Genomic DNA, 25826 nt, shown 5'->3' on the forward strand with positions numbered 1-25826 from the left:
AAGTGAAACGGAAATGTCAAATAAATAAGGGAGCGTTCAAGTATTACGTAACGAATTCTTTTGTAAAACCTAACGATGCGAGGCGGAGATTGAATTACGCGTTATTGTTAATATTATTTTCGACTTTCTAGCACTATACACCACATAATGGTAATTTTTAGGTATAAAGAGTCACTGGGCGGTCACGAAACGTTTTACTTTTGGGTACAGAAAAACGTTACGGCGCGTTACATGGGGGGGGGGGTCAATAATCTCCAAAAATTGCGTGACGTAATACTTGAACGCTCCCTAAGTGTTTTGACTAAAATATTTTTAAGCACTTTTTATTTTGTAACTATTCTGTATTGTATCTTATAGATGTTTCTTTAACTAAAATATTATCTAATTGGCCATTAAAAATAAATTTCCCCCCTTGTTCATAAAACTAATTAATTTCTTCATGATATCGGTAGAATTTGACAGAGATACGAACTACGTATAATTTTTTTAGATAAAAAAGTGCAATGGGACTAATGAATAATGCCCATAAAATCTATAAATAAAAGATTAAATAAGTTTTATAATTTATATTATTTTTTTGTAGGATGTCGCAAGTGCACAACAAGTTAAGGATCATCTATCAAAAATGTTGCTTGAATTTAAGGTTTTGGTTTGTGGTAAATGTGGATTAGAACGAACTGATATTAGTAAATATTTGAGCCATGTGAACAGCTGTGATGGAGAATCGGTAAGTATTAAAAAAACTATTATTTACCAATAAAATACAATAATCCTTGGATTTCTTATAAGTAGTAAATTTTAATTAGAAACATTTATTATGTATTTCTTTATTGACGTTCATAAGTGTACATTGTGTTACCTAAATTAATAAATTATTTTGAATTTGAATTAGAAACTAGTGGTAACTTTGTAATTACCAGAAGTTTCTTTATGCTTTTCTATATACTATTTTCTTGTTTTTACTCAAAATGTTTGATATGAAGGTTTAAAATAAGATTTACCCAGGCCTTTCAGTGTAAATTAAACCTTATTTCTCCTACACTAAGTATAACTCCCGAATGTCAAAAACGTATTTTATATTTGGGTGTCATACTTAGTGCTAACGACTTAAAAACTTATTGTTAGACACAATATCTTTGATGGCTGGAAGTCTTAACGGTCCGCTTCACTAGGCCCTATATTCCCTGCGAGATCTCAAATTGATTAAAAAAAGAGCATACTCCTCCCTCCAAGGTCGGCAACGCATCCTCTAAAATGGATTTCCTGCATGACAGCCCTATTTGGGCTTCCTATAGGCTCGCTTGCCCCCCGATTGTATAAATCAAATTACAATAAATTTCCAGGCCCCTTCAGAGGAGTTGGATACTGTGAAGATCTTAGAAGTTGTAAAGTGTGCTCAGTGTCAAATGGAGGTCACTCAGTGGTACAATCATATTGGCTCTGTGCACAACTATCTCGCTTATAAAGAAGGAGACACACCGGTGGTTAGTAAAATATAAAGGAGATTATTTTTTATCACCGTTACTTATAAATATTTAATTATTATTAGGTCCTTACATTGGAAATTGGCATGAAATCGAATATATTTAATTAATCAAAGTATGTAGCATATATGCATTTTGCTATCATAAGTTCATCGATCCCTTTACTAAAAAAAACATGAAGGAAATCAACAAAATCTTTGAAGGCGGTTTAAACTGCTCCATCAGAGTTGATTTTTTTACAAAGAAGTCATTAAAATTTTGAAAAAAATGGTAACCTGTTGGAGCAAGATCCGGGGAATATGGTTGATGTCTTAGATTTTCCAAATGAAGCTCCTCTGATTTGGGAGTAGTCTGTTGTGCAGTATTTCTAGCATTGTCGTGAAGGAGCAGTCCCCTAGAGTGATTGACCAGCCTTGGTTGTTTAACAGCTAGCTTTCCCATCATGCTTTGCAGTTGCTGACAATAGACATCTGCCATGTGGTTCAAGGAAGTTTTTTTTTTTTTTTGATTGGACAATTCACACCAATTGACCTAGTCCCATGCAAAGCTGGTGAAGTTTGTGTTATGGGTACTAGGCAACGGATATACATACATATTATATATAGATAAACACATAAATACATATTTAAACACCCAAGACCTCAGCACAACACCAAATACCCATCACATCGATGTTTGTCTCAGCCGGGGATCGAACCCGGGACCCATGGATTCGCAGTCAGGGGTACTGACCACTAGACCAATGAGCCGTCAAGTTGTAGTGATCGAACCCGGCACTAGTCCACCAAACGCTCACAAGTAACTATTTCGGAGTCAATTTTCGCTTGGGGCTGTAAAAAATTGAATTTGGAATCCCTAATGCCCGCCTTCCACTGCGAGCGGAACGGACCCATTACGGAGGCCGCTATACTCGTTACGATAATTTTCATACATTTTCATTTCCGTGGGAAACTCGGTCAGTTGACCTAACAGTCAGTTGCTAACCTCATATGTGACTCTTTCAATTCGCTCTCTCCGCTGCGCTCGTCTCCGCTTTGGTGGAAGCACATGTATGAAAATCATCGTTACGAGTATAGCGGAGTCCGTTATGGGTCCGTTCCGCTCGTTGTGGAAGGCGGGCATAAACAAAGAGGAGATATTTGAGGTCAAAGTGGCCAGTACGACAAAACGCCAATTTCATATGTAAGGACCTAATATTGCAGCATAATATGTGAAATATACTCAAATTTTTTGACATTTATTTTATAATTGTAATTAATTAAAACCAGTAGATTTTAAGAACAAAAGACATTGTAATAAATAAAAAACTGTTTTGACCGGATTGAAGTTATGTATTATTATAAATTTACAACTATTTAACATAATTTTAAATTTATCCGACGTTTCGCGTGCTTTACAGCGTGCGTGGTCACGGTGACTGAAGACAAAAGATGTTGAATGTCAAAAAGTATCACAGTTTTTTATTTAAATGTATAAATGTATAAATATAGGCCCTTCTAACTATATGTTACGCTCTTCTAATAGATGTTTATTGGAAATTCCATCTCACACTTCATCCTTCTTAGGCAATTCATTCATGATCTCCGCCATTAAGTTGTGGAATACGCTGCCCGACTCCGTACGATTGGCTACCTCTCTATCATCTTTTAAAACTCTTCTGCATAAACATTTCTTAACCTTATCCTATCCTGATCAATCGTGACTTGTATAAATCTTGTGTTTCCTTTTACATCACTATTTGCTGTCCATGTATTTGTAGATTAGCTTTTAAGTTTTTAGTCTGTTGTTAATATTTTTCTTTTTTTTGTATTACTTTAGATTAAGGTACTATGTATATATGTATTTTTTTTTATATAACATTTGTTTCTGCACTTCTCGCACGAATCATGTTCCTTTTTTTTAGTTTTTTCTTTAACTAGGGTTGCCTGAAAGAGATCGCTTATTAGCGATAAGGCCGCCCGTTGCATCTCTTATAATTTTTTTTTTGTATTGTGTTTGATTTATTGTTTTTTGCAACGAAGTGTTAATAAATAAAATAAAAATAAATAAAAGTTATGTCAATCAAAGACAAAAGACATTGTTGTTACTAAGTCTTATAGCGTTTAAAATATTTTAGGATTTCACTGACGAAGACGAAGTCCGCCGACACTTGGCGGCGATTGCTAGGGAATATAATGGATTGAAGTGTCCAAAGTGTGGCTGTCGACGGCAGTTTGTAAAGGCGTATTTGAGTCATGTGAAAAAATGTGAAGTTCAGGTACTATTTTGGGAATAAATTAATATATTAGAGCAAGATCCCAGGGCCGCCAGACGTCACGTATTTTCTGACGGATGAAATGTGGACGATTGGGTAGTGTTAGTATGTACTATGATCGTATGCCTACCTGCTAGCTTGGTCAAACGGCCAATTTCCAGGTATCAGGTAATCCAGGTACACAAAAACATTACTTACTTCACGTAAATTCTCATGGCTGATTTTTATATATGTTTTCGAGTGTATAGTTAAAAATAAATTGTCAATACTCCCAGACACTTTCCGTCGGCCATATTATGTAACAGACGCTTTAAGGGTCTCAAAATAATTAGTCAACTTCACGTAAATTCTGACGCTCCATTTTTATATATGTTCATCCGACAACTATTTTAAAAGCTTTGACAAGAAGACAGACCGATCCAAGGGGCCAATCATCCCCTAAACTAAATTTTAATATCTCTATGAGTGAGAGAGCATTATCTACGCGCATGAGACTGAGTGAGACCATCTGCGCTGTTAAAGCCATGAAAATTACTTGAACAGATATTTTATAATTTTTAGAACTTTTGTTGACCAGTAAATTATAGCAACAAAAATAAGAAAAAAATTGACACATAATAAATAATACTAAAGTTAGCCGACATTTTTTTTTTTCAATTTATTAATTAGAACTAAAAAATATTTTTTTAAAATACCACTTATATTTAAATAGCAGCAATTTTTTTAATTAATTATTTATTGGAAATTTGGAAACAAAGTGGAAAAATATTAATTCTTCAATATTTCTTAACAGTGGCTTTTAATCTTCATTATCATCATCATCAAATATCTATCTTGAAATTGAATATCTAAATCGTGATCGTCATCATCAGCATTATCCTTATTTTCTTCCTCTGTAAAAAACAAGTTAAACAATGAAGGTCTGAAAAAACTAAAAAGATACAAACAATATGAGAAACGAAAATAATTTACCTGATTGTTCTTCCAGCGACTCACTGACAAAACCCGGTAATTGATCTCCATCGAACCAATGAAAATCATATTTACCATCTTGTAGTGTCCAGCCATTGTTTTCGGGGTTGAAAATATTTATCATCTTCATACTTGCATTGTTCCAAAACTAGCCCGTCGAAACTGTTGCCAAAGCTCACTTTTACAAGGTGGTCAGTTACTGGCATCGAAGTTTCTTAAATTCTTTCGATTGAATTCTTCATTTATATCAGATACCATGTATGTAAATGATAAACAACTGTAGTCTGGCAGCATCTACATCAATTATTCCAGGAAAATTGTAAACATCACAGATAAATGTTTGTATTATGTTGAATACACGTTCTTCTTCATCTACATCACCAACAAAATCCAACGTACCAAAACGGTGAAATGCTTTGTTGGTACTCTTCATTTTTCTTCAAAATATTAAACGGCTTTTGCTTGCCCTTTTTGAATAATAATGATTTTTCAAGTAATTTTCATGGCTTTAACAGCGCAGTCGGTCTCACTCAGTCTCATGCGCGTAGATAATGCTCTCTCACTCATAGAGATATTAAAATTTAGTTTAGGGGATGATTGGCCCCTTGGATCGGTCTGTCTTCTTGTCAAAGCTTTTAAAATAGTTGTCGGATGAACATATATAAAAATGGAGCGTCAGAATTTACGTGAAGTTGACTAATTATTTTGAGACCCTTAAAGCGTCTGTTAAGCAATATGGCCGACGGAAAGTGTCTGGGAGTATTGACAATTTATTTTTAACTATACACTCGAAAACATATATAAAAATCAGCCATGAGAATTTACGTGAAGTAAGTAATGTTTTTGTGTACCTTAATTACCTGATACCTGGAAATTGGCCGTTTGACCAAGCTAGCAGGTAGGCATACGATCATAGTACATACTTACACTACCCAATCGTCCACATTTCATCCGTCAGAAAATACGTGATGTCTGGCGGCCCTGGGATCTTGGACCATATAATAATAACAGTGTATATGTAAACTCCTGTTATAGTATCTATCTCGTATATATCCTAGATATAGGATTTTTATATCAGTTTTTCTGAATATTTTATATTTAAGGAAAAACTATAACTTGATTGTTGCCTCCACGAAATATTTTATCCGGAACAATTATTATTTTTGAAAACGATACTTTGACCAGCTAGTTTTAATTAGTTTTTGGGTAGATTTATGTGTAATCAAACTAAAATTATGTATTTCTTTATTATTATAGATAAATTTAACTACATTAACAAATCTTCTCAGCTAATGCTTTTAAAAAACATAAAATTGTCCTATTATCTTAACCAGGTTATATTAAATAAGTGGGAAAAATGAAGGATATTATAATACTTTAGTGCCTGGGGAGAGAAAAACGTCGGTTTGCAAACTAATATAATTCTTATTGCTTTGGGTCATTTTTTTTTAACTATATTGTTTCATAAGTATCAATATGACTATTGTCAATATACTTACCAAAAAGAAAATTTAGCACTGCAACCTCTTGTGACGGATCTCTTTCCGCATAGACTTTAAAATAAGGTATTATAAGTGCAATAGAAGTTTTCTTGCCAGGCTTTCTGCTTGCTTTTATTTTTTTACAACGGTGATTAGATTAGGTATAATAAGCTGCTTAAACTTAGTCACTTATCTAATAATATAATAGACAAGAACTTATTTTAATAATGAATATAATTATATAATTAAAAATTATATAATTTGTTTGATAATTAACATTATTATTCTACAGTCGGAGCCTGGTTTTGATAACTCATTAAGCTCTGTAAAGTGTGGAGTCTGTCAAGAGGAGATTTTAGAAGATGCGTGGATACAGCATATTGAGCAGGAGCACAATTATTTGGCGTGGGAAGTAGGCGAAACTCCTTTAGTAAGTATTTTTGGTTTAATTTGCATGTTGAATGAACTATATCAATCACGTTCTAATTTATTTGTATGTATGAATTGAATGTTGTCTTTTATCAACACCTTTTTATATGGCGTGATGTATATTTCATAACGCTAGGTGTACGCGGATATAGTCTATATAAGGGTTCCCAACGCACGTCGACGACGGTCTCGTACATGTTGGATAATTTCTTTACGATATTTAATTACTATCGTACGCAGATAGTACGATATTTTGTTAGTCTATGGGTATATAGAACTGGTCTTTATCCTGACGGGTACGATAAGTTTGATCCATAATAACCCATATACGATAATTTTACGGTATAATGGCTGCCTGGCTTCAGGTTGTGAACATAGGTCTGTACTAATATTATAAAGAGGAATGATTTGTGTTTTTCTTTCGAATAAACTTTACACATAAGCACATAAGAGTACTACATGGATATATTATTATTATATATAGGACTAGCAGACTCGGCCGAGTGTTGCTGTGGCTAAATTTTTTGTTATATTACATAGTAGTAAACTATTCAAGGCAAACGGTAGGAGAACACCAGTCATGGGGACCACCATGCTTTGGTGGTTATGCCATATATTGTAGCTTATGTAAAACGTTGGTACTTTCAACACAGCGCCACCTGTTAGAATTGTGTCAAAAAATAAACAAATAATTTGCAATAAAATTACATTGCGGGTATATATTATACATATATATAATACATTGAGATGTAAGCTATCCTATCTTTTAAGTTGGATCAAGCCACACACGGTGTGCAAATTTGATTGATATCGGTTTGGTAGTTTAGGAGTCCATAGCGGAAAAACAACGTGACGTGTAATTTATATATATTAAGATATATAAAAATCCAGCCATTCGAAGCCGATTACTAGTTCCTTATTATTCAAAATGTGTTAAAAAATAAATCATTGTATTGATTTTTCTTAATGTATTTTTTAGGATCTCAACGACCCAGAAGCCGTACACAATCATCTGTATAAAATATCGAAGCAAATAGACAGTCTGGTTTGCACGAAGTGTGGAGTCAAACGGAAATACGTTAAAGGGTACCAAACACATTTCAATCAGTGCACTTCAGTTACTGGCTATACACCTGACATAAAACGATATAGTTATATACAAAAAAAGGTAAGTAATATAGTCTTATTCTCCTACCCATCTGTTTGTGTTTTTTGTGTTACTTATGTTATGAATTTTATTCCAAATGTGTGGGAAGGGAGTATAGTCAACAGTTCCTTCAACCTTAAGGTGGTCCTCGACCAGCCTAACCACTGACATGATGGCACAAATGCCCCAAGCTAAGGTCTAGAAGTTGTATATACCCTAAAGCTACGGTTTCCTAGAAAAGCGGTGCCGTTATCTAGCGGCCGTAATGTAACGTTGGGTGACGTCACCCATACGTTGTCTATAAATAACATTGGAGTAGGTTTTCTAGAGAACGTTGAGTGTCACCGTAACGTCAAATAGCGGCGCTGTCATTTGCATGACGGCCGTCATAGCGTTCAAACAGTAGTTCAACGTTTTTCGCGTATAGCGGTGCGCATATTTAATTAATACAATGACTTGGACGAGCGAAAATGATGAACAAATAATTGATTTTGTTAAAAATCATGAAGCTTTGTACAATATCAAATCCAACGAGTACAGACAAGCTCCGATAAAGCAAAATTTGTTATAATTTTGTCTTCTGATGACTCTTCATCATCCAAAAATACTAATAATGCTATGTCCAAATCGTCCATTTTTCACCAGTGCACGACCTAACGCTCGAGTGAATACTGACTACGATTGAATATGGTCGCACTACTTTCTAGGAAACCACAGCTTGGCCACCGTAAAGACGGCCGTTATTAACAACCGTAAAGTGACGGCCGTTAGTTAACGGCACCGCTTTTCTAGGAAACCGTAGCTTAAGCGGTCCAGATAGGTGTCGTTCCATACAGTGTTTTAAGTTTTCTATACAAAAACAATCGTTACAATTTTTTTTACTACATGATTGTTCTGTTGATTTTTTTTCACTCTTTTTGCACTCTTTTAACTTAAATACTCTTTTATTTCTCTCTGTTAAATTGTGATTACGTTGTGTTGAAAAGAGACAGATTTAAAATTATGCTTTTGTATGAATGAGTCTAATTCTCAATGGTCTATATTTGAATAATATGTTTCAGAGAGAACGTGTTATTCCAAGTTTTGATGAGTCAAGCACAGTCTCGTGTGGTGTGTGTGGTTTGGTGAAAAGTGAAAGTCAATGGCCGAAACATATTGAACAAGAGCACCAATATTTGGCATGGAAATTTGGCGAGTCGCCTATAGTGAGTATTTCTATATTCCATTGTAAGCAATATTTTTTTGAAAACTAAATAAATTTATATTTCTACAATATAACGACACTTACACGAGTTTTTGATTATTATTTTATACACGTCAGGATTATATATGATTATATTCGAAAGTGTATATTTTTTATGTTGCGACTCTCATCCCTGAAGATGTTCGATCCCCAACTGGGCAGCAATGGACTTCCTATCTATGTGCGCATTTAAAACTCGCTCGTACGGTGAAAGAAAACATTGTAAGGAAACAGACATGTTTTAGACTAAAAAAAACGGCGGGTTGCACTCCGGCAGAAGTGAAAACTTGAATATTAACGTTGTGTATTTTTGATATTTTGGAATGGTTCGGGAATAATTTTGCACGAAATGCTTTAATTATCAGTATAAAAGTACTATTATTTATTTATTGCGCTATCGCACACAAACATGACAATTAATATTACATTAAACTTACTCTCCATCCGTCTTACGAATTTTCGATCAGGTCACGTGTCCTGACGCGAGTTTAACATTTATCACCTATTCCAAAAATAGTGTACAACGCCGCTAAAGAAGTTTTCACTTCAAAAACGGCGTGTGTACAGAAAGCCTACCTACTTCCCTATTAGAAAAACAAATGATCGTGGTCCAAACCTAAAAGGTTGTAGCGTTCTTGGTTTTATGTACTTTTTTGACAAAAGTCAACTTTAAAAATCTATAACATCTATTACAGGTATCCAAGTAATTTTTACGTAAAGTATTTTTTTTTCAGGACTTAAATAATACAAGAGCGATCTCGACGCATTTAAATAGTATTTCAAAATATTATCCCGACGGATTCCTTTGTACTAAATGCGGCAAGCGAAGGAAATGCGTCAGAATATTTATGAGACATATAGAATCGTGTCAGGAAGTAAGTATTTTGATGATAATGTCAAAACTAGGAATGCAGCTCTGTTAATTAATTTTTAAAACTTGCCTTAAATAGAGGTATTTTTGATGCCATTAAATTTATTGTATGTCAAACCATATCTACATGAAGTTTGACATATTTGACAGCGCTCTAGAGGAGATTGTAACTTGAAAAATGAGAATACATGTTATCTAGTTTCTATTTTTGTTCTGTTTTTTAGTTTCTATTTTTGTTTGTTATTAACACCAAAAGTTTATTATTAATTGTAATAATTAGAATATTTTTGCGATAGATTAATAGATATTTTTTTTAGAAATCATTAGGAGCCAACAATTCCGTTCTGAATGAAAGTGACTTGGATACGAGCGTATCCAATAGTGTGGAGGATAGTATCATAGAAGAAAATAATGTGACGTGCGGTGTGTGTAAGAAAGTGATAGCAGAAAAGCTTTGGTTCCAACACATTGGCGACGAACATTATTATTTAGCTTGGAAAGATACTGAAGAGCCATTGGTAAGTTGTTTTGTTTTACGGCCATTACTGTTCTGGACAAGGACAGTAATGCCCGTAAAAAAAAAGAGACTGTAAAAAACTTTAAAAGAACTTAGATATTTTTTGTGTATTAATTACCAGTTTTTTTTCATACACAATCAGTGGTTTAAATTGTATTGTAAAAAGTTGTATTCTACGGTAATACGGTCCAATAAGACGATTTTTGTGTGTCAAATTAGACTGAGTTCACACGGCATTGTCCTGCATGTTTTCTTTGTATTCGTTTTTTAACGTACTTTCACCCGGGTGTTCACATGGTAGATTTTCATTCGTGTTAAATACGAATAGCCGCAGTCTTCCCACAGTTGTCACAGTGAGCGAGAACGAGACAGAGCTATATTATGTGCCCCTATAAACCGAATTATCGTAACGTTAATTCGATTTGCTTGACAAGTCCGTTGAGTATTCGTTTGAACGTATAAACGGTATACGATATTTTGCAGTACAAACGTCGTGTGAATGGGTGTATGTACAATACATGTGCCACTATTTATTCGTTGCGACGTATACTGCAAAATAACGTGCAGGACAATGCCGTGTGAACCTTAAATCTTTGTGTCAAAACGACAGCTCTTGAAAATAATCCAATTGGATCTACGTTTGATTACCGTCATATTATACTATACAAAACGGTACTTGGATGTTATTCTCGTCTGAGGAATATCTTTGTGTTACGTTAAAATAATTAAAACTTTATAACATTAATTTCTGTTAAAGTTTTGTACTTCCAGACATGTAATTTAATAGTTAACTAATTTAATATTTTCAGGATCTAACTGATACAATGGGAGTACGAGATTATCTGTATAATATTTCACAGAAACATGGACAGCTCACCTGTAAGAAATGTGGTATTAAACGTAAATATGCTAAATCATTTCTAGCCCATATTGGACACTGTGATTCCGTAAGTGTCGATTACGTATTCTACTTAAATTGCTATAACACATATTTCTTGTTGTTTTGTCCGATTTCTTTTCCATCTAAAATAATACAGATATAAATCTGCGCAAAACTATTATTATTTGAAATAATGAAAAATACTACACATGTTACAAACTTAACTACTCACTAACATGTATTCGAAGAAATAAACAGAACAAGCGGTGATTCCGATTTCAGTGTCTAGGAAAAAATGGGTCAATACGAAATCTTTTCTTTGTAAATTCTTCTCTTATGTTTGAATAAATAAGCAACAATCAGTAGAACAGACGCATAAATTATACTTTATTGAAAAAAATCAAACATTTTTTTGGCTACTACTAGCCTTTTTAAACTTGCGTTAATTACCAAAGAAACGAATGTATTAACTTCGTAAGTCCACGCGTTAGGCCGACCAAAAATCGTAAAACTAATTTTCACCCATTTCAGAGAGTAAATGTGGGCCATATGTCAGATACAAGTATGAGCACGAGTTTTCAAGAAGACACGAGTCCTGACGCAATAATTAAATGCGGTGTGTGTCAGAAAGAGATGGAGAATAGAAAGTGGGAGTCTCACATTCGCATACACTATTATATAGCGTGGAAAGAAGGTTGCAAGCCGTTAGTAAGTTTCTTTTTTTTATATACTTTTAAGCTTTATAATATGTCGGCCTTTAGCAAATATATAATTTTTGAAGTTATACTTCTTTAGGCGCGTTATAAAAATTGATGAAAGTGAAATTTTACGATGCGCGCGCACCGTGACACATAAACAGAATGAAGTTGCCCACGGAAGATGCTACGGCATTGGACATAATTCAAAAACAACATTCGAATAATAATAGAATTTATGTTACACTTAATGTAAGAGATGTCGACTTTTTGGGTCTAAGACATGTCGGTTTCCAATGTTAAATGCGCACATAGAAAGAAAGTCACAAGTGCACAGCCGGGGATCGAACCTACGACCTCAGGTATGAGAGTCGCACGCTGAAGCCACTAGGCCAACACTGTTCTCTTAATAATATAAATTGTAAATATTTCAGGATACGAACGACGAGCAAGCAGTTTATGCGTATCTATATGATTTGTCTAAACTGTATGGCGGGTTAACCTGTCCCAAATGTAACATTAAGAAGAAATACGTGAAAGCCTACAGAGTACACGTAGCGTCATGTCAAGTAGATTTAGACGTCGAGTCTGTTTTCAAGAATCAGGAAAGTCGAGGTAACTGTCATAAATAATATCTGCTGTTTTTAGGTTTTTCATTCTTTTAATAATGATTTTTTTGAATTTTTTTATATCAATGTTTTAACAATATTCATTATCTATTTTCAACACCATATATACAGTATTTGACACGTAAAATGTGAATAATACAGTTATAATAATTCAGCGGCATTACAACCCTATATGGGTCTTGGCTTGAGTTTGCATCCGTTTCTTTGATCATTTTTATTTCATAGACAACTGAGCCTTCTGCCTGACACATGATTTAGATTTTGGATATAGGACATGCTGGTTTCCTCATGTTTTCCTTCACCGTACGAGCGAGTAAGATGCGCACATATATAAAGTCCATTGGTACAGGGATCGAACCTACGACCTCATGAGTCGCACGCTGAAGCCACTAGGCCAGCACTGCTTTTATGAATGATACAGTTTAAGACTAGATTTTTATGATAGGTTCTTAGAATTGATTTAGGGCGAGGCCCCACTGCTGCGTTGCGCAACGCAGCGGCGACGCTGCGACGTTTCCCATATTATTTTTTAAACATGCCCCATTACACCGTTGCGTCGTCGCGCGCAACGTTTCAACGGATCGACGGACAAGAGACGAAGCAGGGGGGAGGGTGATCACTATTTCTTAATGCTATCAGAGGAGATATCCAGAATCTTCTATGGTTTTTAAGTTTAATTCGGCAGTGGCGTAATAAAATCAATAAAAGAACACGTTTGTGTCTGTCCATTGCGAAGGCTGAGACGCAGATGCAACGCAGTAGTGGGGTCTCGCCCTTACTGTATATTTTTTATTGCTTTGTTCTACTTAGGTAAAACGTTGCTAAACTAATATTGTAAGTGTTTTTGGCGGGTTAAAATATTTTTTAAACTGCATTTCAGACACGTACGAGTGTGCAATATGTCACGAAACGGGTCCGGTGAATAAATTCAAATCTCACGCGATGAAGGAACACTATAATGTAGCTTGGATGGTTGGAGATATTCCAATTGTAAGTTTTTTACTATTTAATTTCAATTTTTAACTAACGATTCTCACCCTAAATCACTCTTAGTCGAAGAAAATATATCAATTCAATAACCATTGCTCAAAAACTAAGAGTTTCACACAGAGCGTATACCCGGAGTTCCTGTGTCTGAATCGCAACCGTACAATAACTGTATCGGATTGTAGCACAGAAGATTGATAATTAAGAAATTATATCATTATTATCAACGCAAAAGCCTCGTCATCAGGGCTTCATGCTTTAACAGTACTTTTATTTTTAGACTATTAATTATTTCTTATAAATATGCGTACACGACTACACACTATATTATTAAACGTAAACCTTGCGAGTTTGTTTGTAAAAAGTAATCTCTGGTACGACTGTGAAACTACCTTATTCCTTAATGAGGCATGTATAGGAAAATGTTTTAAAATGCATATTTATATACTATGTATATAAAATGAATGGACTAAGTATTGTCTTTTATTGACATAACCTTTACACATTTAAAGAAAAAGCTTTACAGCGTAAAGTTTCGCGTGCGTGGTCACGCACGCGAAACGTCGGTTAAATTTAAAATTATTTTAAATAATTGTAAATTTATAATAATACATAACTTTGATCCGGTTAAAAAGTTTTTTCTTTGAATGGACTAAAATAGGGGAGGCCTAGGTAGTGTCCATAAACTAGTTGCTAAAAAAAGGTGTTTTTTCTTACCAAATATTTGTTACTTATATTTTATTAACGATGAGAGAATTCATTTAATGTATAATGTACTTCTTCAAAAAGTTACATTTTTGAAAATGTACATTAACATAACCCATAACCCAGTTACATTTTTTAGGACGTGAGAACTACGTCATCAGTTGAAAAATATTTGAAAGAGTACCAGAAGAGTCATAGCTCGTTAGTTTGTAATAAATGTGGATTGACAAGAGCGTCCATCGCCGGCTTCTTTGCTCATGTCGTACAGTGCGAGCGTACGGAAGAAGTAAGTAATAAACAGGGTAACTTATTTTTAACTTAATTCGACGTGTAACTTTTTTAAAGCTATTAATTCAAGATAATGTGTGTAGACTAGAATTTTTGCTTAGATTTATTTCTTTCGAGTATAGAGCGTACCAATTTGACGACTCATTCGGTCTAGTGGTTAGTACCCCTGACTGCGTATCCATGGGTCCCAGGTTCGAATCCCGGCTGAGACGAACATCGATGTGATGAGCATTTGGTGTTTTGCTTAGGTCTTGGGTGTTCAAATATGTATTTATATGTCTATCTATCTATAATATGTATGTATATCCGTTGCCTAGTACCCATAACACAAGCTTCACCAGCTTAGCATGGGACTACGTCAACTGGTGTGAATTGTCTTAAAAAAAAAAACGGTCGGAACCGAACTTAAGACTTAACTCAAGGCGGTATCACTTAACATCAGATACGGGCGTCTTGCCCGTTAGCTGTTCTCTAAACAATTATGTATTTATAGCAATATAATTGAGTTTGCTATAAACAGTATTTTTATTTGTATAAGCAGTGCGTCCAAACTTTGTTTATATACTTGACCAATGAATTTTTATTTCTACGACATTAACTTGGAAAATTAAATAAGTTAACACACAACATCGTGAAAAACCGGCTAAAAATGACGTATAAAACAATGCGGGTTTTTAAAAAGCATTTGAAACAGAGGTATGCGGTAGGATTTTTTTGCGGTCAAAGCTCGCTGTGTGACGTCATAATGTTACTCGCGTATACGTTGGAAAGTGTACGTTAGGAAATAAGAAAATGTCTAATCCAAAGGAAGCGATTTTTCATACATATTCGTTGTATATTTGTGATAACAAATTGCGATAAAAACCAGTGTAAATAGTATATTTTTTAACTAATGGGAATTAAAATTTGTATGAAATCTTGAACCCTATAAAGAATGCGTATAATTACAGGAAATGGAAATGTACAAAAGCGTATGTGAAATCTGCAATACTAAGTATCTGGGTGTGTACAAATACACACACATGGCGATACATCGTATGGAGGAGGCCAAAAAGAAGTTGGCAGATAAAGTTCCGGTAGTCGCCGAAGACCTTGATGTAACCGGAAAACGGCGTGCGGCTCAGAAGTAAGTGAATTATGAAGAATAATTCTTAAAATTATTTATTTTAATGAAACTAAACGTTTAAACATAACTAGAAGGCATGGCGTTCCACTCTTTCGCTATTTTAACCAGATAATATGAGCCTATATAATATCGTGAAGTTCGGCTAAATTTAGCGCAAACTATTACTTCTTTTTTATAATCTAAGTTTGAGATTCGGAGTGTAAACTCAACGCTAAGCATGACTCGCGTATGTATTCATTTTTGTCATTCGAGAGTCACACTTAGCGCTAATTCTTCTGAATGATCTTAATTCATTCTGAATGATAATTTTCTTAGGGATGGTTAAAATGAAATGGCGAAACTACAGTAGTGTTTTTGGTCTAAGAATCTTGCAATGTCAGTTAAAACCATTGTTTTCTTTTTCAGAGCAATAAATGACATCAGGAACATCTCCGATGTAACGGTATGTAATAATTAACTAAACATATAGATCAATCAAATATTGTCTATATATGTCAATAACTCGTTTATGTTAGTTTCGGGTTTATCTGAATTTATATAAATTTTTTATTTTTACGAGTGCAAAAGAAGTTCCTGAGAAATCTGTATAAAAGAAGAAACAATTTTTTTCCTTACCTCTACCCTACTAAGTTCTTGATGGGGGTTAGGGTATAATTCATTAGAGCTTCGTAGGGATTTTTCTGTGGTCAGGTTTGGTTGAAGCGTAATTAAAAACGAAACGGAAAGCGCATACTTGCTGGGAGAAATCATAAGACTGTACGTTCCGGACTTCTATTACCGCTGCCGGAAACATAACCTTTTTGCTGTGCGTTCGGCTCGCAATGTCGACCACAAGCGCCCATTCCTCGGTTACTCTCGCTGCTTAATGGGTTTCTCGACTCTCCACCGGAGAGCGACCTATTTGGGTAGTATACTGTGATTTGAGAGTTTACTTGGAGGGGATAAGAAGATAGCTTTGACCGTCAATTTTGTAAAAAACTTAATTGTATTTTATTGTAGTTTTATGTTATTTTTAGTCTATTTAGTTTGGCCATGCATGGGCTGTAAATAAATAAATAAATATTTATTCACATGGTATGGAGACGGGTTTTATCTTACGGCATTTTAGCGTGCATAATATTATGCTACCTATAATATAACAACTTACTAACTTACTTACCTAGATTTTAGATCTTAGTCTGCGATGTAAGTATCTATTATCGGTTTCCGTTCCTCATAAGATCATTTTTTTAGGGAAAAGACAACGATGAAGACGTAGAAGATGAGGGTGAGTACAAATGCCCTGAAGACTCTTCTAGCAGTGAATCAGAGGAGTCCGGAGTTTCTGAGACCGAAGATCAACCAGAAACAGATGTGGATCAGGATCTTTCGGATACAGAGAGTAGGATTAGGAATAGGAAATCTACATCTAGTAAGTATTTCTACCCAGTAATTATAATAAAAATTACACGTCAAATTAATTTTTCTTTCTCCTTCAAGTTTCTTGTGAAGTCGGTTAAATATACATAATTTAAGTGGAAGTCCTTTTTTTAAAGTTTGTTAATAAAAAAAAGTAAAGTACGCCATATGCATATTTTGACATGCAATATTAATATGCAGTTGCAAGCTGTACAAAAGTAATTAAAAAAAAATTGGAATTTCCCCTCGATTCTTTTTTTCTATTATCTGTTGCGTGTTATATAGACTTAAACCTTAATAATGGGCTATACAATACAAACATATTCTTTAATTCATGTCAGTACTGATGAGCGGGTTCAACCAAACTTATCAACTTTATATCAATAGTATAAATAATAAAATATATCTTACAGCTTTTTCAACAACGAACGACGACAGAATTCCATTTTATGTTAAAGATCCATTTGCGTACATAGCGAAAAGTTATAAGGACTTGTAAGTATTAATTCTTCTAATATTTTCTGAAGATCTTCAATTAAGTGTAATTCTAAAAATGCACAATGTATAATTTTTTTTGTCACGTATTTAATCCTTTTAAAAGTATCTTATTTTCTGAATCATGGAAATAAACTATAAACTTTTTTTATTTTCAGTACCAACACACATTTAACTTCAAATACTTTATTCCCGCAATGGTTAAGCTGTGAATACGAGTCAGTACCGGAGATAGATTTGCCCAAATATATGCCGCCCTTGACCGAGTCCTGTAAAGTTCAAGTCTGTTCAAAAAATATTTCGACGTATAAAGTGTTCGAAGCGAAGGCTGATAAAGGTATGTTTTCATATTTCGTTTTGTTAGTTATGTTAGAGTCATAGTAATGGTATCGCTGTAATTTATTTATTATTTATCCTCTATGATTCTTTTTGATTTTACGACTATTATGTGTAGGGTACGTCAAGTATTACGTAAGAACTATAGGGGGAGAGGGGTCCTTGATTTTCTTATTTGTTAATGACTTTTTTACACATTTTCTATGCTTGAAAACGAAATGCATTTTCGAGGATTAGTTAAAAATAGTTAATTAATTTAAGTTTTATTTCTTAATAAATAATTGAACAATTGTGTACATGTTCTTTCAAAGCTGGTAAAATTTACTTTTGAATATAATTTTACTCAGTAACTACAATAAACTAACTCACTTAGGGTCGATTCGACCAAACTTCAATTTATACACGAGTAACTATACCAAGAATAAGCTATTCCATGATTTTAATCTCGAGTAAATCCATAGTCGTTTGTCCACGTAATCGATAGTATAAAATTGTGCTAGGATTAACAATACGCGAATAGCAAGAGAATGATGAACGAAAATAAAACTCGGCAAATAAATATTGTTCTACAACGGGACAGTGTACGAGCATACATCATGTCAACTCGATTTTGCCGTATTATAGTGTGAAAAAGTAGCTTTTAACAGGTGTCAAACGACAACAAAAAGTTTTTATTTCTTGTTTGTTTGAGGCTTTCGTCTAAAAAGGAACTTCTGTTGAGCCCAGTTGAATTTCATTCTAATATTATAGAAAATAAAAAATCTAAAAACAAATAAATAAATAATAAATTGTTTAAACGTTTCATTATACAATGCTAGACTATTAATTTAGTGCGTTGCGTTGACTTGAAATTAAAACACAGAATACATATTTGTGAAATGACAGAAATCAGCTGATTGGACTGACTGACGCCATTAAATTATTCTAGGAATAGCTGTTATTCCGTGCGAAACGGCGGTATAGTCGCAATTCCCGAATAAGCCCACTATTCTTAGAATTTGTAGTTGGTAAAACGTAAAATTGATTTACTCTCGATTAACTGACGATTTATTCTAAGATTAAGATTTACTCTTGTTTGGTCGAATCGACCCTTATACATATAAAGTAAACACAATTTGATAGAAAGAGACAAAAAACTACTTTAGTAAACAAAATATCTTTTTATGAAGGGGCTAAGAGTTAGATAAAATTTTCAGGTGTCAGTATGTTCGTGGGAGCCACTATTAATAATATTTCGTGGGTGCCTTGTAATGAGCAGGCTCACCCGTACTTAGCTGTCAATTGTTACAACGGGACTGACGCGCCGCGGATTGACGCAACAGAGCTGATAGCGCACTCCGGCCTAATTCAAATATGGGATTTTAAGGATATGCAAAAGTAAGTTTTTCACCTGGGGGTATGGGGCAAACTCTTAGATATTTAATCTCAAATAAATAAAAGATTACAATAAATCAGTTACGTGAGATTTATTCCTACTTAAAATCTACTAAGCTATACGTACTCAAGCTTTAAGGTAGTCCGAATACACTATGGAGGTTTTCAAATGTATAACGTTTATCAAAACCTATAAATTTACTATAAATACACATTTATTATTTGTTGCACAGTTACTCATATTCCCGTAAGAGAATCCTTATATAACGATTTAAATATTTTCCTTTTTTTTAAACATATTACATATTTAAGTTAATTGGTATCACCAATTAACTTCTAATCAATCGAATTTTCTAATCTTTTACAATATTTTTTTTCTTATGTAAGAACGCAATTACATTTACTCTTATACTTGCCTAATACTTATGTATTAAATATTTTTTTTTATTTTTTTTTTTATTTTTATTAAAGACAATTCACACCAATTGACCTAGTCCCATGCTAAGCTGGTGAAGCTTGTGTTATGGGTACTAGGCAACGGATATACATACATATTATAGGTAGATAGACATATAAATACATATTTAAACACCCAAGACCTAAGCACAACACCAAATGCTCATCACATCGATGTTCGTCTCAGCCGGGGATCGAACCCGGGACCCATGGATTCGCAGTCAGGGGTACTAACCACTAGACCAATGAGTCGTTTGAATTGATACCAATTAATTTCCAATCAATCGAATTTTCTAATCATTCAATATTTTTTTTTCTTATATAAGAACGCGATCACATTTACTCTAAAACTTCCTCTTATCGCCTTACTCGCCTATTAAATATTATGTAAATTTATTTCTAGGTTGCCATCATTCGTGTTTGGTCTAGCCCACGATTTTGGGACAGTTTGGGGAATGGACTGGTGTCCTTCAGGGGCCTGTGAGCTTTTGCCTGAAAACCCAGACAACACATTCGTAAGGCTCGGTCTTCTGGCAGTCGCTTGTTCTAACGGAGGAGCCTATATTTTCTCAGTACCGCATCCATCTATTGTTAATACGTAAGTAATAATAATAATTACAGACAAGAATTGTTCAAAGATTTATTAGGCCTCATAAAGGTAAGAAAAATTCGATTGCCACTTTTGTCAAAAATGTTATAATATTATATATATATATATGTATATATATATAATTAACATATATGGCTGTAAAAACTAAAAATATGGAGTTATATAATTAATCAACAGAAATATATCACGGGATGTTTGTATAGAATTGGTAACAGCTATCCTTCAAAATGTTCTAAACTGTACCTTGAAAAGGGGCCGCACCTTAAGTATCATTGTTGCAGTCTCTTAGACATTGTAATACTGATGATGTTTAAACAAATTAGATATTTTAAAGAACGTATAAAATTGTATAACGTAGTACGTTATATTGTATGGACACGGCGAACCAATCAAAGTTGAATCATTTTGACGTTTAATATCAATTCAAATGACTTCAGTACTGTGAAATTATTTCACTGGCTAAGTTTGGAAGTAGGCGGTTTTTTAGCTGTAATGTAATGCTACAAAATTTTGTGTATTTGGAAGACATCTCCTATATTAGAACGGTTGTTGTGCAATTATTTAATCAATTACCGTCTAAAATTCGTAATATTAGAGTGTTTAACTAATTCAAAAGGGCATGAAATATATATATATATATATATATAGGTCTCAGAATGACCCTATTAGTAGATTTTTGTAATAAGATCTAAAGTTCTTTAAACATTGTTGTATATCTTTTAATAACATTTCTTTTATGTACAAAACGATATCTTTTTAGTGACAACTTGGTGTATAAATTAAAACCAGTGGCTGAGTTGAGGTTGTTCCGAGATATGAGTAAAAATGCCCAAGCCACAGCGGTTACTTGGTCCATGGTAAGTTAATTAATATATTACTCTGTAATTGTTTGAAAAAACAATATCGTATACACTTAATAAAAAAGTTAATTGTGGTAGAATTGGAAGAGGATATTGGATTAATTGGATATGTTTATCTATTGGAATTGTAATTTAATTTGACGCCTTTTGATTTTTTAAAGCGTTTGTTTTTATTAAACTTGGCTCGTTGAGACAATGGTTGACTATGTTCATTGACCTTACATGTCATTAAAACGGACCGAAATATAATAAAGGGTAAAAAAAAGGGTAAAAAAAAAAAATACAGGGTAAAATATAAAGGATCTGCCCCGGTACTGTGTAATTCCCGATAGCGCATTTATGATGTCGTGTTTGCGCATCAATCATCATCTATCGAGTATACGCTATATATATCGAAATATTGTTAAAAAATTCAAATATTTTTTGACCGGCGGATTTAATGCTTCATTAAGTTGTACTGACGTACAAATATTAACGATTAATTAAAAAACTTTTTACAGCAAAAGGGACACTCATGTATAATAGTCGGGTATTCGAATGGTATGACAGCGATGTATGATTTGGAATGCGATTCCCCCTTGTTATCGTGTGAGGAAGATGGTGTTCGAGTATTTTATCCATTCCACGACGAACGATCTCATAACGTGTGCGTAACGGGTGAGTTATTTTTTTAATTTTATGAGACATTTTTAACTCAATAGTGGTAATTCTATAACATATTTTAGATTGAACGCAGGTTTATATATGAATGAATAAATTTTAAATTTAAATCTATTTTAACATAGTATATTTTGGTATACTCGTACTAACTAAACTATTTTATTACTAATACATTTTGGCTAGTCAAATTACCATAAAAATTTATTATCTGTTTGAGCTGAATTCTTTAATCATTTCGTATGTAGGCCCTTTAGGGTTTCAAACATTTGCTAAATTTGTAAGTGTATGTATTTCTTTTCACCGTGAACCGTCTAATATTAATCACAATCGGTTCAGAAGTTTTTAAGACATTAATATCTGCCCATTTTTTCATAATACGTGTATATAATGATACATTTTTTTTAATAAATTTAAACAGACGTAAAAGCGTTCGTCTCCGGTTCGAATATACGCGGAAGTGTGAGTGCGTCCTCTTGCGGTGTGACGGCGTCCATTGCTTCGGGGCGCCAACACATATCACTAACAGCTGAAAGCCTCTTGGTCACACCGCATTGGCCGTCCACAATACTCGCGGGAAACGCTGGCATTGGTAAGTAGTTTTTATATCGTAACTTAACTAACTTTAAACAATCCAAATTTAAAAATTAACTTTCTATAATCCTGTATGGGAATAATAATAATTTGCCATATACTATACGCGTCTCCTAGTCATTTTAGAACCGATTAGACAGTTCATTAAAATATTTGATATGTGATTTAAGGGAGCCTTCAAGTATTACGTAACGCAATTTTTGGAGATTATTAACCCCCCCCCCCATGTAACTCGCCGTAACGTTATTCAGTACCCATGTATAGTAAAACGTTTCGTGATCACCTAGTGACTCTTTAGTTACTATTATGTGGTGTAAGTCGAAAAAAATATTAACAATAACGCGTAATTTAATCCCCGCCCCGCATCGTAACGTTTTACAAAAGGACCCAAAAAATACGTTACGTAATACTTGAACGCTCCCTTAGTTAAATACATTTTTACTAGTAATAAGCACATAAAGTGCTGAAAGTTTTAGTGACACTAAAAACATTAACTCATCATCAGATACTATAAGAAGTTAATGATTGTTATACTTTACTAAGTAAATAGGTAATGTAATTATTTATTGGTTGGAATTTGTTTGAAACAAGTGCCAACCCTGATTCTTTAAATACGAGTCGAAACTGCTACGCACTTTAAAACGGACTTTATATAAACTACGCCTCGGTAAGTACTACTCGTATTTAAGATATTGAAATCGAGATATTGATTTGCATTATTGCAGTAACCCATGCAGTGAACGAGGTAGAATGGTGGGGTCACGGGCGTCGTCTAGGCTCTATGAGCACGGCGTGTGGGTGTATTGTCTGTGGACGTGTCGCTGCCTATTTCCCGCCTTTTGTCAAAACCATGTTCTTGCATCCACTGTACAATGATAAGAGAGATGTGAGTATAACTTGTATATTTTTTTTACTTCATTTTTACGTATTAAAGGAAATTCTGGGTTCAATACCCGGCGTAAAACTTGTTCCTTGTTAAACACAAAGGCAGATTGATTAACTAACCTAAATGAGGGTGTAAATGGTTGACTCAGACTAAAATTGTTCATAATCAGATCCGATTCATATATTTTTTCCAATAAAAATACGTTCAATTTAACTTAGAGATTGTGTAAACATTATTTATTTCTTTAAAGTAAATCGTCAAAGTGACAATAGTGTTCACATGCGCAGTTATCTTCAATGTATTTATTACATATTTTTTTGAGAAAATAGTTCTTAATTCATAGAAATAGAGACTCCTCTTAGATTTTTAAGAGAAGTGATAGACTCACAATCTTCCTTAATAGTTATTGTATAGACTCTATACGGTACAGCAAGGCTAACTACTTTTTTTAAATTATTTTTCCAGATTCAAGTTAAGGCGAAGATAGATATAATGTCCCTAGAAGAGGAATCAGAAAGTTCTAAAGGCCAACTGGAGCCAGAGAGTTACGAAGAGGTTATCAAAATGCATGGAATAAAATTAGAATTGGCAACGAACTTAAAAAAGGTGAGAATGTTTTAATTGACTTACTTGATTAATTTAACTTTTTTTTTTCAATTTGAAATTTATAGTTGAATATCTTTACCCAAACGTATTTTACTGTAACATATTTGATGTCGCAAATGATTTGAAATCTATGACATTGGTTAAGTGAAGTAAAGAATGTCAATTTAGAAGCATTTAATTTTTTTAATAATTTTAATTGTCGTTGATTTTAATAATAATTACATTAAAACATTGTTGTTTGTTTTTATCATTGCATAAACAAATAAACCAAAAGTACAGAGAACACTAAAAACCACTAAGTAGTTTAACTTTGGTGCCTGAACAACATATTCTCAGTGTAAGGACGTGGAAAAGACGAAAGGACCAAAGAAACTGGCATAAAGTTAAAACTATTGCCATAGTATTAAAAAAAAAGGACCAAAGAAAGTCTTACTCTCTTTCCGGCACTATTTTTAAGTTTTTTTTAAATGTTCTTCAACAACTTTACATCACACACATTAACTCGAATGAGTGTGAGCAAGTGAGTTGAAACTTAGAGCTGAGCTGAGCTTTCTCTCTCTAAAACTTACCTTAAAAAATACATAATAAAGCTTTTTATAAATTTGAGGAATACTTAAATGATCCTAATCCTTGGGATTGATTTGCTCCAGTTCAAACAATTTGTAAGACAATACTTGGCGATTAAAAAGAGTGGCGGAAAGTTTCTTGCCAGTTCTTCTTACCCGCTCTACGCCCTTTACTTGCGAACGGGTAGTAAATGTAAATTTACAATTAATTTAACTTGACAATTCATAAGTGTAATTGTTCACCTACATGAATAAAGATATTTTGAGTTTGAGTTTGAGTTTGAATATTAAGCACAGTAGTCATACTTACTATTTATCTTTGTACAGCATGAAAAAAGCCAGAATATAACCAAGCCGAAGCAACGTAACGCGGAGCGGTATCCTCTAGCAGAAGTCACCTCCGTTTCCTTCTGTACCGTCCCCAAACATCACAAACGTTTGGCTATAGCAACGCATAGCGGAATTATCTTCGTTATTAACACGTAACATACTAAGGCAGTGTTGGCCTAGTGGTTACAGTGTGCGGCTCTCATCCCTGAGGTCGTAGGTTCGAACCCTTGCTGTGTACCAATGGACCTTCTATGTGCATTTAACACTTGCTCGAGTGAAGATTCGTGAGTAAATCGGCATGCCTTAGAACTAAAAAGTCGACGGCGTGTGTTCGTGACGGCTGATCACCTACTTGCCTATATCACAAAACAGATATAAAAGTCTGAGGCTTAGACCTAAAAGGTTGGCGCCACTGGGTTTTTTTTTTCAACTCACTCCACTGTTAATATATTTTTTTAAAAGATTGTCGGAATGTTTATCGTTAGTAATATCTTCATTAGTGTAAAGCTACATTATAATTTAAAGATTTGGAAATTTTTGTCCTGAAATAAACCACCATTAAATTTAAATGTATGTAACTAACTGTATTGGTACGAAGTACTCCAAAGATGAATATTTACTAGCTTTTAAGTGCTGTCTCAATTATTAAAAATTGGTCTAGAGATCGTAAATAATGCATTTTGAATAATTAATAACAATGGATCATAAAGACGGGATGCCTTTATTTATTGTATAATAGCGCCCTCTCCCGGCTTTGCATTGCTCGACAGTTTTTTTGCGAATATGTATTTGTAAATTAATATAGGCTATGTTACATAAGGAGAACGCATTCTATATTATATAATGGTGAAAAAATTTGATATGTGGTCCAGTATTTTTTGTGAATATTTGTTACAAACATACAAATCTCTTCATTCATCTTTGTTATATTAGTATATATATAATAAAAA

At 33.7% G+C, this 25826-nt stretch overlaps 1 protein-coding gene across 3 annotated transcripts in view; it reads left to right on the forward strand.

Moving 5' to 3' along the window:
• LOC125056983 overlaps positions 1 to 25299 on the forward strand; it is a 29181-nt gene extending 3882 nt beyond the window's left edge. For all 3 annotated transcript variants that reach the window (XM_047660384.1, XM_047660385.1, XM_047660386.1), the window contains 26 exons: positions 584 to 727; positions 1344 to 1484; positions 3601 to 3741; positions 6484 to 6621; positions 7600 to 7788; positions 8829 to 8972; positions 9745 to 9885; positions 10199 to 10399; positions 11208 to 11345; positions 11810 to 11986; positions 12408 to 12588; positions 13483 to 13592; positions 14434 to 14580; positions 15533 to 15708; positions 16114 to 16150; positions 16942 to 17119; positions 17520 to 17601; positions 17760 to 17938; positions 19134 to 19314; positions 20171 to 20365; positions 21138 to 21234; positions 21738 to 21894; positions 22316 to 22486; positions 23214 to 23374; positions 23840 to 23980; positions 24874 to 25299. In XM_047660384.1, the coding sequence (XP_047516340.1) occupies positions 584 to 727; positions 1344 to 1484; positions 3601 to 3741; positions 6484 to 6621; positions 7600 to 7788; positions 8829 to 8972; positions 9745 to 9885; positions 10199 to 10399; positions 11208 to 11345; positions 11810 to 11986; positions 12408 to 12588; positions 13483 to 13592; positions 14434 to 14580; positions 15533 to 15708; positions 16114 to 16150; positions 16942 to 17119; positions 17520 to 17601; positions 17760 to 17938; positions 19134 to 19314; positions 20171 to 20365; positions 21138 to 21234; positions 21738 to 21894; positions 22316 to 22486; positions 23214 to 23374; positions 23840 to 23980; positions 24874 to 25032 (3906 nt within the window). In that variant the 3' untranslated portion in view covers positions 25033 to 25299. The remainder of the gene's footprint in view (positions 1 to 583; positions 728 to 1343; positions 1485 to 3600; positions 3742 to 6483; positions 6622 to 7599; positions 7789 to 8828; positions 8973 to 9744; positions 9886 to 10198; positions 10400 to 11207; positions 11346 to 11809; positions 11987 to 12407; positions 12589 to 13482; positions 13593 to 14433; positions 14581 to 15532; positions 15709 to 16113; positions 16151 to 16941; positions 17120 to 17519; positions 17602 to 17759; positions 17939 to 19133; positions 19315 to 20170; positions 20366 to 21137; positions 21235 to 21737; positions 21895 to 22315; positions 22487 to 23213; positions 23375 to 23839; positions 23981 to 24873) is intronic.
• The last annotated feature ends 527 nt before the right edge of the window (positions 25300 to 25826 follow it).

The sequence above is a fragment of the Pieris napi genome, chromosome 15 (genome assembly GCF_905475465.1).
Source record: "Pieris napi chromosome 15, ilPieNapi1.2, whole genome shotgun sequence".
NCBI lineage: Eukaryota > Metazoa > Arthropoda > Insecta > Lepidoptera > Pieridae > Pieris > Pieris napi.